Source organism: Colletotrichum destructivum, chromosome 3, assembly GCF_034447905.1.
Source record: "Colletotrichum destructivum chromosome 3, complete sequence".
NCBI lineage: Eukaryota > Fungi > Ascomycota > Sordariomycetes > Glomerellales > Glomerellaceae > Colletotrichum > Colletotrichum destructivum.
The window spans coordinates 3,904,900-3,919,371 of NC_085898.1; the positions used below are offsets into that span (position 1 = coordinate 3,904,900).

The 14,472-nt window shown below is 55.3% G+C and overlaps 5 protein-coding genes across 5 annotated transcripts; 3 read left to right on the forward strand and 2 right to left on the reverse strand.

Annotated features, from left to right (window-relative positions):
• Window positions 1–1,342: 1,342 nt before the first annotated feature.
• On the forward strand, window positions 1,343–3,419 carry CDEST_05283 (Putative bacterial bifunctional deaminase-reductase, dihydrofolate reductase-like domain superfamily; the record flags this gene model as incomplete). Its single annotated transcript, XM_062921442.1, has 1 exon — window positions 1,343–3,419. Exon 1 carries the CDS (start codon window positions 2,613–2,615, stop codon window positions 3,417–3,419), a length of 807 nt encoding a protein of 268 aa, XP_062777493.1. The 5' UTR covers window positions 1,343–2,612.
• A 381-nt stretch (window positions 3,420–3,800) lies between these two features.
• On the reverse strand, window positions 3,801–5,526 carry CDEST_05284 (Putative purine-cytosine permease; the record flags this gene model as incomplete). The annotated part of the gene is made up of 5 exons (XM_062921443.1): window positions 3,801–4,388; window positions 4,520–4,946; window positions 5,006–5,072; window positions 5,163–5,173; window positions 5,240–5,526. The coding sequence occupies 5 exons, from the start codon at window positions 5,524–5,526 to the stop codon at window positions 3,801–3,803; spliced, it is 1,380 nt and encodes a 459-aa protein (XP_062777494.1).
• Window positions 5,527–6,378: 852 nt separating this feature from the next.
• CDEST_05285 (uncharacterized protein) lies at window positions 6,379–6,594 on the forward strand (the record flags this gene model as incomplete). The annotated part of the gene is made up of 1 exon (XM_062921444.1): window positions 6,379–6,594. One exon carries the CDS (start codon window positions 6,379–6,381, stop codon window positions 6,592–6,594), a length of 216 nt encoding a protein of 71 aa, XP_062777495.1.
• A 2,036-nt stretch (window positions 6,595–8,630) lies between these two features.
• Window positions 8,631–11,725, reverse strand: CDEST_05286 (Putative cytochrome P450). Its single transcript, XM_062921445.1, has 9 exons — window positions 11,128–11,725; window positions 10,918–11,077; window positions 10,656–10,844; window positions 10,452–10,600; window positions 10,271–10,386; window positions 10,075–10,218; window positions 9,845–10,011; window positions 9,705–9,785; window positions 8,631–9,624 (listed from the first exon to the last, which is right to left on the reverse strand). Exons 1-9 carry the CDS (start codon window positions 11,336–11,338, stop codon window positions 9,327–9,329), a joined length of 1,515 nt encoding a protein of 504 aa, XP_062777496.1. The 5' UTR covers window positions 11,339–11,725; the 3' UTR covers window positions 8,631–9,326.
• A 1,481-nt stretch (window positions 11,726–13,206) lies between these two features.
• On the forward strand, window positions 13,207–14,471 carry CDEST_05287 (Putative ribokinase/fructokinase, carbohydrate kinase PfkB). Its single transcript, XM_062921446.1, has one exon. It carries the CDS (start codon window positions 13,481–13,483, stop codon window positions 14,468–14,470), a length of 990 nt encoding a protein of 329 aa, XP_062777497.1. The 5' UTR covers window positions 13,207–13,480; the 3' UTR covers window position 14,471.
• The last annotated feature ends 1 nt before the right edge of the window (window position 14,472 follows it).

Consider the following 14,472-nt stretch of genomic DNA (forward strand, 5'->3'; position numbering starts at 1 on the left):
AACCCAGATGACATCGTAAGATTCTTTCGTATCATTTAGGCGATGTCCCAAGTTGTAACCCCCCCCCCCCCAGCCCGACCGAATTTGGCATCGACCTTCCTGGAACGGAGAGTTTCAACGATTGAGATTGGGATGCAGGCGGAAGTATCTCGAAACGACCGATCCGCGAACTCGGCAGGTTATGACGGCACGCCGGGTGATTTATCAGTTGCCATTGGCACCGGGAAACAGCTAAGTCAAAAAAGTTAAATGCCAGCCCAGAAAGGACGGTGCTTGAGGCATCTCACCTTGCAAGGCGTCCCTCTGTACATAATAGAGGAGAAGGCCCAGGTAGGCCGGCCTGTGCGTGCCCGCCGTGACGAATCTTGGTTCCTTTTGGCATCTCCAAACCAAGGCCAAAGCCAACGCCAACCAGGGCCCGACCCGTGCCCATGACGCCGCTGCCTGGTCTCCTTTCCCGCCGGGCGGGTGGTGCGAAGGAGGTGGTCAGTGCGAAGAGGTGCCGTCTGTGCGGGTTCGTCTTTGGCAGCTTGCCTGCCCGGAAGTCGGTTCTGCTTGCAACCTCTCACCTCGTCTCCTCCCTGCGACGCTGAACTAACCTAGTTAAAGTTCACGTCCCAGGAGGGGCAGCCCTGGGCGGTATATGTGCAGGGCAGAACGGGGGCAGGGCAGGGCCAACAAGACATGGGGAATGAGTCCCATGGGAAAGGCAAAGACGACTTCATGCTCGCTGCATCGCCCAAAGCCCTTTTGCTTTGCATCTATGCATCCGGGCAGGAGCAAGATACCAAAACCGCTCAGGACGAGGAGACAATTGCCCGGGCAATGTGGCGAGGGTTGCAAAGACAAGGTGCTCGACAGGGTTGTTGGTCTCGAACAGAGTCAACCGAAGCTGCTCCAGAGACCGACTTGGCTGACTTGCAATGGTGACCCGTTCAGCTACCTATTCAAAGTTAGTCGTCTTGCAAATGTCGCCGGGGTTCCTCTCCTCCCCCTCACGAACGTCGCTGCCGCTAATACGGACCGGACCACCTTACTTGATTCAGTCCGTGGTAGCCGAAGCGAAGGACGGCCTGCTCGTGCCGATGTTGTCTCTCGCCTGTCGCCTGTCGCCTGTCGCCTGTCGCTCGTCCAGCTCTGAGCGTCTCCATGTGGTATCCACCTTCCCGAGGAATCTCACGTTGTTGTGGGGCGGTCGGCTATTGACTGATCCACCACAACAAAGTCCAGCGTACGAATGCCCAGTGTAAGCGAATGCCGGCCGTGGTGGTCTCGTGCGTGTGTGTGTGTGTGTGATGGAATGAGAAGGAAGGGTACGGCACTCTCTCTGGCTGCTACGAGCTGAGGTTGAGTGACGGGGTATCGCAACTTCCCATCCTAATCTGCACTTGCACATCGCGCATGCATCTTCTGCATCTGCAACTGCAACTGCCACGCACTTTCCCACCTGCTTTGCATCGTTCACCTTTTTTTGTTATCCTCTTCTCCAACACGCACACCTGAGACTCTGTTACTCTACCATATTCCACACACGAGCCCCCACGAACAACGCCTGACGCAGAAATCGCCAGCCGTCTGAGTCAACGTCTCAAATTTCTGCCCAGACGCCCAGCACTTGCCTTTGCAAGGCAAAGAGGGGAGGCAAAGTCACCGACGCTGCACTCTCACATTTTCGCTTCCTTCTCGGCTCTGCATCGTGTTTCGGGCCCTTGAATCAACCTTGTCGCAAACCAAGGGCACATCGACGCGGACAACTCTCCGCTGCCCTGGGTTGGGAGGGAACACGTCTTCGAACCGCATCATCGAGGCATCCACTTTCTGCAGATCCCTAAGTCAAGAAAGACTCAGGACTGCAAAAGCGTCTACGTCCTGCTTGGTGCGCCCAAGGTCCAAAGTGCAAGGTACACGGATACTCGTCCTTGTACCAGGCGCCAGAGTTCCTACACCATCACCCAAAGTAGTTCCTGCCGCCCTTTGCCCAACCTGCTTGTCGGAATATCTTTCTCTTCAACGCCAGACCCTTAGGCAACCATCCTTTATCACCTTACTCGACGTAGTTTGTCGTTACTGCCGTGCTCTGCGGTCGTACTTCCGACATCTGCTGGTTCCAACTCCTGCCCTGTCATCCAAGCTGCTCAGAGTTCTTCCTGCAAGCATACGCAACCTTGATTCGTCTGAAGCCACACGGTAGGTTCATTCTCGGGCATTCAGTTCGGTCACTCGGACTTCCTACAAAGCTTCGAGTTTCGGTACCTTGTTCGGCTTCGTCTCGGCCACCAGCCTCTCGATATCCAGCTGTCAGTGAGCCCCTTCAGTTCACCACCCGATCGGTCGGCGAGCAAATCGCTGGCGCACACGTCCCGTGCTTGGCAAGGGAACCATTCTGAGCTGTACTCTGTCTTCTGATAGGTAGGCCGACGTGGACACTGTTGGCGGTCTAGCCTTCCAGACGACTAGGGGCACCTGGCCAGTCCTGGAAGAGACACAGTATCTTTCTCCTCTTGAGCTACACAAGGAGCTGCGAATTGCATAAACTTGAATAGATTAGTCCGTCGCGTTTGGCAACTGCCACTTGGCCTCCAAAGTACACGGGAAAGAATACTTCGACGACCATGGCGGAAACACTTCAAATCCCGGACGAGGATGCTGCCTGGCTGTCTCCGCATCTGCCGTCAGAATCTGCCATCCAGTCAGCCGGGCACCAAAACCGTCCATTCGTCACTCTGACCTTCGCCACATCGTTGGACTCCTCACTTTCACTCGCTCCTGGAGTGCGTACACGCCTCTCCGGTCCCGAATCCAAAGCTATGACGCACTACCTGCGTCGCCAGCATGCCGCTATTCTCGTTGGAGTCGGGACTGTCCTTGCCGACGACCCAGGCTTGAACTGCCGTATCGCAGGTGCGGGTCTTGACGCCCAGCCTCGACCCGTCGTACTGGATCCTCGCGGCCGGTGGGACTTCACCGAGCATAGCAAAGTTTTCGAGATCGCCCGAGCAGGCAAAGGACTCGCGCCTTTTGTTCTCGCCGGGGCAGCCGCTATTGATTCTGAGAGACAGCAAGTCCTGGAAGCCCACGGCGGAAAGTTTGTCGTTCTCGACACCCAGAAGGATGAGCCCCGTTTCGATTGGCCGTCTATTCTCTCTGTCCTCCATGACGAAGGCTTAGACAGCGTCATGATCGAAGGAGGAGGCCAGGTTATCAATTCGCTACTGAGTCCCGAATACCACCAAGTCGTCGATGCGGTCATTTTGACCCTTGCACCCACTTGGCTTGGACGCGGTGGCGTTGTCGTTTCCCCTGACCGCGTCCACACCTCGGAGGGCACGCCCATGCCTGCTGCACGACTGGCCGATGCAGCGTGGCATCAGTTTGGAGAGGACATTGTTCTTTGCGGCAAACTCAGGCGAGGCGACTAGGTAAGACTGCCATCCCTCATGCGCCAATAAGTCCCATCTAACCTGGAATGTTCTTTGTAGTACCGGGGGAGCCACTACCTCGAAGCCATGGGGGATCCTCGCTAGCTCAACAACCGGCAATGTGGCCAGGTTATTATCTCAATGAATGGCCAAGCAGGTCGCTAACGGCAACACCTCCTTCCCGCCTGGACGCCCGAGAAACGGTATCATTTGGATCAAGTGTCGAGACTGTCCTATCATGTCAGGACCTTGCGATATCAGCCTGCCCCTGCTTCCCCACTGGAGCGCTTAACGAGAAATACGGTCTATCATACCTCGCTTGCCTGGGTGTATCCCACTTTCCACCATTTGTCCTTTCGTCCAACTGGATGTCCAATACTTTCAGACGCGCCCTCGCTTTCTGACCTCCAGCCACCTGAATGGAGCATAGAAAATCGCCGTCAGCACAAACGCCGAAATGAAGCCAATATCTCCCGTCGTCCTCGCAATCGGTCCCGTGAACCACGCCTGGTCCATCCCTGGTATTGTGAGCCCGAAGCTCAACACGCTTGCGCCGATGGCAGCGAGGCCCGAAGGCAGCATGCGGGCGACATTCCACGCGGCATGATCATATGAGTCGTAGTCCATCCGGCGAAACAGCACCAGCTCCTCAATGATGACCGCATCAAAGCAACCGGCCCAGTACCCGATCAGGCCCAGAAAGTTTCCAAGTGAATCGGCCCATGCGTCGGCTGCGCGAATGGCCATCGGTATCATGATGCTCAAGGCGACGACGACAAAAACAATCCGAGGAACCTTTGCGAAGATCGGAAGCATCTGCTGCATACAGAGAGCGGCTGAGTACATTGAGGTTGCAATGTTGCCGATAACACTCAACGCAAGGACCACGAGCACAAACTTGCCAAAACCGCCAGCAGGGGTTAACATGGCTGCCATGACGCCCCCAATGCCATAGGCGTCCCATCCTGACTTCCACTCGGGAACGTTGTTGAGCGCACCCCCAATTGCCGCGCCCAAGATAAGAAGCGGAACGGACGGGGTTATGATGCCGAGGTAAATATACGAAAAGATCCTGAGTCTACAGACGGTCAGAAGCTAACCATCAGGGGGGTAGATGCAACTTGCTTGGTGGTCTTATTGGGGTCGTGGTATGCGGTAAAATCCGATGCTGTGCCGCCAAAGGTGATGAAATATCCCGCCATGAGACCTCCATAGTTGAGGATCTGAGCTGCTGTTGGCGGGGGCGTCTCGGCCTGCTTCCACAAGTGTTTTCCACCGAAGCCCACGGCAATGACTATCGCGACCAGATTAGGAAGCCACTGCCAACGCTCCCACATGTGAAGTGCGCGGTACCCGACGAAAGAAGCGGCGAAACTGACGAGGCATGCGATGACGATGCCAACCTTAACGTCGATATGGCCCGGGTTGACGGCTGCGAGTGTCTGACCCCCAACTATTGAGGAGGAGAGGGAGAAGCCGGTTACGGTAGCGGCGTTGAGGAGGAGGGGAATAGAAACGAGGTAATACCTGGACCGCCAAACATTCAGCGAGAGTTCAAACTTCTCAAAAACGACGCACCAACGTACCCAAAGGAGTATCTGGCCTGGACGAGCTGTCTCAATCCAGTATAGGAGCCAGCAATGCCCATGAATGCTGGAGGCACAATGGTCAGCAACGCAAAGAAGATGATCACCAGCGAAGCATCTCTCAAACTTAATCCGAACTGAGCAGTGGCCAGCGCACCCGTTGGGATCCTGCAGACACGTATCTTAGCTGACCAAATCGTTGCGGTATCGACAAGGACGGTATCGAATACTTACGGCAGCAAGCAAAGCAAGCTGGTGAAGAAAACGGTGAAGAGGTTGCTGTAGTTGGTATTGGTCCGCGCCTCGAGAGGCACAGGATGAATTCCATTCTCCTCGACGCCGGCATCAAGCAGCCGTTGATACCATTTTGGAGTTCGACCGCCGTCTTTGCGGCATACCTCGCCATCCTGGACTGTCGACAACTGAGCAATGCCACCATGGGTCTTGGAGACGGGAGATTGACTCTCCATGTCGTACGTCTCTGCCGTTTCCTTCTGCGTTGTCGAAGTCCAAGAGGACATGGCAGCGGGCTCCTGATGCGTGATTTTGGGGGTGGCTATGCGACTACCTCGTTTCTGCGAGCTCGCTTTGTTTGCGGTACGAGTGTAAGAGTTTCGCCAAGAAGTTCCCTCCTGAATGCTTGCTCTTCCCTCGTGGAAATCACCTGTAGGAGGACGCCAGCCCGGGACTCGGGAACTTCGGGGGGGGGGGGGGGGAGGCAGACAAGACGCGCGAGAATGGACCTGCGTACGGAGGCCGGTAAGGAAAGAGGCGCTCCCGAAAAATTGAGCCTGGTCTGGGTGGACGATTCGCTTCCGTCAATGGGTCTTCTGGATCTTTCACCACTCGAACCGAAAATGCTCCGTCGCAGAATTGGCAATATCGACTTGCTTCCAAGATCCGCCACCTTTGCTGGAGGCAGGCGCGTTGAAGGATGTCGGCACAACCAAAATGTCGTTTTATGCACGGTTGCAAAGAGGATTGGAAGTCGGTGAATCCGGTCCGGGCAGTCCAGCATTGGTGGATGTCCAAAGTACAGAATGGGATGGGGGGTCGGTTGACAAGCGCGAACAGAGCATGAGATTTTGGACGAATACCACGCACGGATTGGAAGTACCAAAAAAGTGCAGTCGACGGCGACGGAACGATCAGAGAACCCAGGCTTGCTCGCACGTTTGCTTGCGCCCTCCCGGCTCGTTGAGTTTAGCACAGATTGTGCAAGATGAGGGCCACGGCAGGCGTTGACGGTTAGGATTAGCGACGACAATTACTTTGGAAATTACGAGTCGCCGTTTTGCAAGCTCACGCCTTCCGAAACGGCTCGAGTCATCGCTATGCCTACGAACGGTCAAAGGTCGTTCCTTGATATAATGATGCCAAACCCCGCCGCAGCCACCATCCGCATCAGCATCAGCACCAGCAGCCCGCCGGCAGCTACAGTTCGAGCAGACCGTTTCGCCACAAAGGCTAAGCAGACGGAAGGTCTGGAAGGTCTACCTGGACAAGGGGAAAAGGGTGTGGACGCATGGGTGGCGGACGTGGAAAGAGCATGGATGAGGGGCGGAGATGGGGCGTGGCATGGCGGTTGAAGTGAGAGGAAGAGAAAACGGCAGCTCATTTGGAACTTGCTCAGCCAAGCCTGCCCATGACCCTGCTTTCTCTCTGCAGCTGTTATGTCTTGTTTTGACGAGTGCACAAAGCCTTTCTCTTCTTTTACTGTTTTCAATCTCCCTCTTTCCCGCAATTTCGAGTTTCCCTTTACATACGCATCCCTAATAATTCCCAAGTGGGTCGTCAAGCACGGAACAAGATGGGGAAGGAAGCTCTTCAGCTGGGTGAGGGGTAGAGACCGATCATCAAAACGTCACGGGAGGGGGGACGGAGGGCACCCGAGAGAGCACCAAGGCGGATGTAAAGTCGGCCGGACCCAGATTCCAAAAGCCCTTGCCCCCAAAAGCGACCCGAGGGAGGACCGAGCTCTGAATTGGGTTTTTGACGCGTTGGAGGAATGAGTCTCGAAGCACTGCACGTCCACGTCTATGTCCTTTACCCCCTAGGGACCTTGCCTCACCTACTCTTACACTACCGAATGGGACCGGAATCCCTGGGAAGACAAGTCATCAGGGAAGGGGAGGCCCGCCTGGCGGTCGATCAACAAGTCCGCAGACGCCGGCCTTCACTTTTGGGAAAACTTTCCCCCCTTCTTCCCCTATTGGTGCTTCCTCTGCCCTTTTCCCACAGCCACTACTCCGTAGCCCGTACCTACAAACGCAACCCGTTGCTGCACTACCCTTAGTCGCTGTCTTCCTTTGTTCGATTCGAAACTTGGCATTCTTCTGGAACCCTTCTCCCGTCCGAGCACCTCCAAAGAGATTGGGGCCCTCCCCCCACCTTCGACGGTGACTTCAGGCTTCGTCCCGTCACACTCGCAGGGCATCGCCTTCGCTGGATGTGCCCTCGCGGCGCAGCTCGGGATCTGCGTCATGTCTCAAACATTTGGCAGGGTCCTGAGCTGTCAGAGTTTAGGCTGTTGCTACAGCTACAGAGGCAGCTGTTCTTGGCCCGGGAATTCCATCGAACTGATAAGAAGCCCGCCGGGGTCAGTGTCCGGGTCTCTTTTCGGAGTCGCTAGTTCGACCAACCCATTTATTCAATCCAGTTAACACCCAACTCGGGCGGCCACCGTTGATGGCCGTGAATCCAAGCCGAGCCGGTCTGGGTTGAAAGAAATTTCGCCGCGTGAGCTGGATCACGTATCAAGTGACTTTCAATCGCAGAGTCTTCGCTGGCTTGTCGAGCCACTTTTGAGCCAACGCATAGTTGAGGCTTTTTACTTGGTCCTGACAGCACTCAGCCGATATTGCATGCTCCCCTATCCTTGGCCGACGACGAAAGCTGCATCTTGGTAGGTCCCGATTCAGGAAAGGGAAACGAGCGCCGGATCCCGTAGAGGAGGGCGGACGGTCAGCCATGCTGCGCCTTTAAAACGGTGTCCCAAGTGGGGGAATCGGACAGCAGGTTTGATCCTGGTCTACCTCGTGGCTCTTGAGTTTTGACGAATTCTTCCAGACGGCGGCGTATCTGGCGCATTTCTGGGCCTTGGGTGTTGCATCGCACCTGGTGATCCAGATCTTGCCTTTCATGAAAACTCTCCTCTCCCGTCCCATTTCCCTCGTCACGAGTCGCGACCCTGTAAAAAGGCGGCTCGGCCACCACCATGCCATTGTGATTACCAATGTGTTGATGGCTTATGCAGTGCAAGCCTGAAGGTTTGGAGTGTTTCGACCGTCGGAGTGCTGCTAGCGCAGGGTTGTTACTGTCTCTTACATTTATTTGGCATTGCGTCCGTCAGCAAGCCTCTTGAAGGCTCATGCGTCTTTCCCTCCCTCATATGTCAATCCGTTTGCCGCGTTTTTCGTGCTGGCAACGGTTCGATGGAGATTGACATGGCCGATGCAACGGCTTGACGCTGGGCGAAGAATGTATCCAGGAACGGTTGCATGACTCTCTCTCTCTCTCTTTTTCCTTCTCCCTCTTTCTCCTGTTAGGCGCTTGTCGCATCCCACCCCTCCACCCCAAGAGCATGATTGAACGAGTTGGTAGTGCCCCGGCCGCGCGTGCTTTGATTACAAGTTGACCGTGTCAGGTTGAGGCCAAGGGATTTCTTCTCTCATGGTGAGTGCAGCCACAATCGAACAAGTTTAAAAGAGAATGCAGCTCTTGGTTGTAGGAGCCCTGACATGTACCCGAGAAGGCTGCACAAGAACGACAAAAAGCGAAGGCGAGTGTCTCAACGTTGGAGCCAAGTTCCAGCAACTGAGAGCGATATTTGTTCAGCATTGTGCGCAGGCATGGTGCCAAGACGCTGTGCGCATTATTGACATGGACAATGGTTCCTTGATCTTTTGAAATGCGACCTCGGCTCTATGCTACCATCAACGGGCGTTCAATTGAACTCTTCCTGGCTTGGCCATGCAGCGAAGTTGTCGTCGATTCAGGTCTTGACTCTCGAGAGCCATTAGCTTACTCGGTTGGTTCGTGTACCATCAACATCCAGGAGATCCGGGCCCCTCCTCGAAATCAACTGTGCACGGTTTCATCAATTTGGAAAACCAAAAGCTTAGTTAGTACTGCCAGCCCCATCAAGGCCGGGGCACCTCAATTTGCTGTTTTCCCTTCAAGGAAGAGACAGGGACTGGTTGAGTAACGCCTCGGCTTCCTTGCTGCGTGGAGTTATCGAGCAGTCAAAATGCTCCGGATGGCTTTCATTTTGACGTTAGAAGAACGCATCGCAGCCTTGATAAGTGTATGGCAGCACAACTCACCAGGTTCCACCGTTGGTGAAGGCAATGTTGGGCTCAATGACTTGGCCATCTGCTCCGATTTTCTTGCGGATATTGAGCGTAGCAAGCATTGTAGCGACAACAATCCAAACACTGTTATCGGCCAGAAACCGCCCAATACAGACTCGGCGCCCAAAGCCAAACTGCCCAAGTGGCAAGGGCTCACCATGGCCCCCAGACGATTGTGGCCGGTATCTGTCTGGGTTGAAAGACCTGGGGTCCTGGTATATCCTCTCATCCTGAGTCATGGCGCGTGAGTTGAAAAAGACAAGCGACCTGGGGAGAGCTGTTAGCAGTTTCTTCTAGAAGCATGCAGCTTTTCGGGCCGGCGAGGGTAGAGGGGGGACAGAACCTACCCTTTCGGGATGAACATGCCGTTATAGACGTCGTTCTCGAGGGACTTATGGGGAATGCCTAACGGTGCCAACGGCGACCACCTTGATTCCTCTTTGTCAGAAACGAACCCGCGACGAGTCGAGTCAACCGGAAGGCTTACCTGTAGACCTCCTGGACAATATGGTCAACGTATTGAAGGGATGGTCTGTCTGAGAGATCGGGTAACCTGTCGTGTCCGACAACCCGGTCGATCAACGCCTGAGCCTTCTCCTGGATCTCGGGGTTTAGCACCATGTTCAAGACGAAAACAACAATGGTGGCCCAAGTCTGTGAGTAGCCGGGTCAGCAATGCTTTACTCGTCGGGGAATCATCATTGAGGACCGAGTTACCGTGTCTGCCCCTGCGATGAAGATAGCGCCTGCCGCCCCCTTGATGTCGTCAAGTGACCATTCGTTGTCGAGGCCCTTCTTGGCGTTGGATGTATACCTTTCCAACAACGTGTGCGCGAAGGACGGGCTGTCCTTGCCACGAGCCTTGTAAAATTAGTGTTGCGGGCGTCGACCATGACAAGGACCATGGACTTACCAGTTCGTCTTTTACAACTGCGAACGGTGTATCATGCAGCTTTTGTATGGCCCATCCCCATTCTCGCGCAAATTTCAGCGATCCGTCTCGAATCAGCCAGTCAGGCAAATGACGAGCTGTGATGCCGGCCAACGTTACTCAACATACGGTCCGCCAGGGACGTTTGGCATGCGCTGCTTACCGGGGGGAAAGATGTCGACGATGCTGTTAGCGGGAATCCCACCGTTTCCAGTCGCATACATAGCATCTTCGGCAATCTTGACGTAGGGGTCACTGTCATCCTGCACATCGATGCCGTAGCTCACTTTGAGAACAACGGCAACGGCAAATCTGGAAGTGTTAGGCAAAGGACGGTTAGTTCGGGGGGGGTTCAGAATCGCGTCACCTTTTCATGGACATTTCCCACTTCTCGGGGCTGTAGATGATATTGCGGACGGACTTACGGGCCTCTGTAACCTGCAGAGGGTACCACTGACGGACGTTGGTATTACTGAAAGAGGTCTGCAGCAGCTTTCGGTGCATCTGCCAGCGGGGGCCGAAGGGGAGAAAGGTCAGCGTCTTGCCCCAACCCATGCTGCGGAGGTGTAAGGTACGTTAGCATATCGGCCCGACACTTTGGCAAGACAGGAGGGGTAAAAACAACGTACACCTCGAAGAGGGTGAATCTGGGTCTGTCGCAGTAGTTGGCTCCCCTCCGGTCGAGGAGATCCTTGGCAGCCTCAATACTGTTGAGTACGATCATGGACTGACCAAGGGACTTGACGTGAATGACATCCGACTCTAGGGATTCATCAGCCAAACGAAGGTCTTCCCGACGCGCAAAGAGGGGTAGGGGAGTCAGCGGGGGCTGGACTCACTGTATACCCTGGCCCATTTCGCGTATGCTTCAGCAGTCTGTTCTTTGGGTATAACGCGGAGGTGGCCAAGGAGAAACTCTCCTGGAGGACCCGGTGGAAGAGGCGGATGTGACCGAGAGGATCGCGGCTTAACGAAAAGAAGAAGGAATACGATGGCAAGACAAATCAGTGTTGTCGTCCAGGCCGAGTTACTGCGGTCGGAGTCTGCCATGTCGAAGTCAGGCGAGCAAGTGGATGACTATTCACGAGCGCAGGGCTAGACCAACAACAGGAAGGGTTTGGTGGCGAAGCGAATTTGGGCAACAATGATCAAAGAAGGCTCTGCAGAATTGTAGAGTCCTAGAGTGAAGAAGGCAAGCCCACAACACAGGTAAGGAAGAGAGTGATTGTAACAAATGGGTAATGAAGGGCTTGACGCTAGAGAGACGAGAGGCTGGTAGGACATCCGGCTGCTTGGCCTTCTGGTGGACGAGAAGAAGAGACACTCAAGGAGAAGGGCAAGTAGATATCCGTTTAGCTCTAGTACATGGGCCTCCCCGAGACGGCCCAGCGATGCATGACAGCGTCGTGTGTTGGTCAACGTGAGGTAACAATGTATACCGACCTAAGTAAGGTAGTTAGGTAGGTAGCTGAGTAAGGTAAGGTAGGTAGGCAAAGTAGGTAGGCAGGCAGACAAAGACCAGAGCAGGCGTACCGTTACTAGAAAGGGCTGTTGCGGTGGGCAGGCGAGGTACATCGAGTCACTGTCACTGCCACTGTCAACTGCAGTGTCCTCCGAGATCCCATCTTCGTTCCTTTCGCCTCCTTGTTCATTGTTGTTTTTGCGTTCAATTCCGCTTGGTGGAATCTTTCACCCAGTCATTCATCCCAACTTGGTCCAACGACCTAGACTCGACAGCCATCCAACGCAATCCCCCCACACACACGCACATGCATACAGAGAACGACGGAGAGAGAGTGTGTGTGTGAGAGACGGGGCACCAACGCAGCGTTATGCACCCTCAAAGTTTAACCCGGTACCATGCCGTCCATCTCCACGTGTCGCCGAAGAAATAGAAGCAAACGGTCAGTCCTGGCCGACCGGCGCCCGAACCGGATGTTGTTAATGAGCGCCTCCATCTTTCGTCTTGATGCAACTTGAAACCCCGGCAACACTATGTCTTACTCTTCGAGGTGTCGCAGTTCCATGGAGGATGAATCGAGAAATATAGGCGGCACAGGCCCTCGATGGCGATCCAGCATCTATTTGAATGAAAGATCAGAGGATCCCGTCTCGGCGGGTGGTCGGGCAAGAGGATAGGGCAAGTTTTTTTGCTGCCTTGGAAACCCAAGGTAGGTATGCATATACCTAGGTACCTACGCAGATAGGTAGGCTGAGTGTAGGAGGCCCAGACACGTCCCATTGCAACGCCCGATCGGATGCGCTTGCACTAAGCTAACTTTCCCTCTTTAAAAGGTGGCTCCGTATCCGTACTACTTCGGCTCGGCTCTTCACGTTTTATCCGTGGTCAGGGAAAAGGGCATACATGCCTAGGCTCCGAAGTATCCGTACGGAAATAGGTATTAGTGAGCGAGATTGGATATGAAAAGAGCCTCAATTGGCTGCATCTAGCGTATTTCATCTCCCTGAGATCGATCTTGCCCTGGCCAGATGCGAGGCGCCAACCACGCCCGCCGGCTCATCAGCCAGATCGGGTTTTGTTCTCTACCTAGGTACACATGTACAACAACGTCAGATTGGCGAAAAAAATTCAGAGACGACAAACAACAAAACCTAGCAAGTGTGTGTTCCGCTTTTCCTCCAGCACCATCAACTGTCTGAAGAAAAAAAGAAAGAAAGAAAGAAAAGAAGGGAACAAAACAAATTCATTAGGGGAAAACCCCCCATGCAAATCCCGCGAAGAATTGCAAGACGCAAAGGCTTTTCCCATCTCTCTCAGCCCATAGGGCGAGACCCCCGGGGTGTCCCACCCCCTCGTCGTCCCACCATCTCACAGATCCCAGTCACGAACCTGGCAGCTCATCAGCTCGCGCGCGCCCCGCTCAATACATCATCATCCCACCTTCTGCACGGCGGGGTCTCACCGTCCGTCGGATGGAAAACTTCGATGCATTTGCCCCTCACCACTCTGATCTTGAACCACCGTTATCTCGACTCACCATCCGAGCTGCCATCTTCCGCTCGGCAGCCATCCTTTCTTTGCTTGGTTCGCGAACCGATGACGATCACTCGAAACCAAGTGATATAATCCCCTAGGGCTACCGACCTCTGGGTCTTGTCTCCTCACGACTCACGACTGACGACACCCCATAGGACAAACTCGTCCGTTCACGTACAGCATCACACCCAACAATGGCACCCTTCAAGACCCCCCAGATCACCGTTCTCGGCTCCCTGAACATCGATCTGACGTCCTATGTCCCCCACCACCCCCTGCCGGGCGAGACCCTCACCTCCAACTCCGTCGTCATCTCTCCGGGAGGCAAGGGTGCGAACCAGGCCGTCGCCTGTGCCAAGCTCTCGCGCTCTCGCGATGCCCCCAACGACACTGCCGCCGAGTCCGCTTCCGTTTCCATGATCGGCGCTGTCGGCAGCGACTCGTACGGCGACCTTCTCCTGAAGAACCTCGGCGAGCACGGCGTCCGCACCGACCGCATCGCCGTTGGCGACGACCTCAAGACCGGCATGGCCATCATCGTTGTAGACGAGCCTACCGGCCAAAACCGCATCATCCTCGCACCCGAAGCCAACCACGCCGTTACCCCGGACAAGTTCGGCGCCCTCCCTGAAACCCTCGATCCCAAGCCCGACCTGCTGGTGATGCAGCTTGAGGTGCCCCTCGAGACCGTCCTCGCCGCCCTGCGCTCCGCAAAGGCTGCCGCAGTCCCCGTCCTCCTAAACCCGGCCCCCGCCCAGCGTCTCCCCGACGAGGCATATGACGGACTGGCCCACCTCGTTGTCAACGAGACCGAGGCCGCCATCCTCTCCGGCTGCGACGAGTCCGAGCTCGACACCCCCGATGGCCTTAAGCGCGTCGGCGAGTGGTTCATGGCCAAGAAGGTCCGCAACGTCATCATCACCCTTGGCGGCCGCGGCGTCTACTACACCAACCAGGACGGTGCCGCCGAGCTTGTCTCGGCACAGAAGGTCAAGGTCGTTGACACCACTGCCGCCGGCGACACCTTTGTCGGCTCTTACTGCGTTGCCGCCGTCAACGCCCAGGCCAAGGGCGAGGCCTTTGACATCTCCGTGGCCATTATGAACGCCAACCGCGCCGCCGCCAAGACGGTCGAACGCAAGGGCGCGCAAACTTCCATTCCTTGGAGGGATGAGCTGCAGTAAGG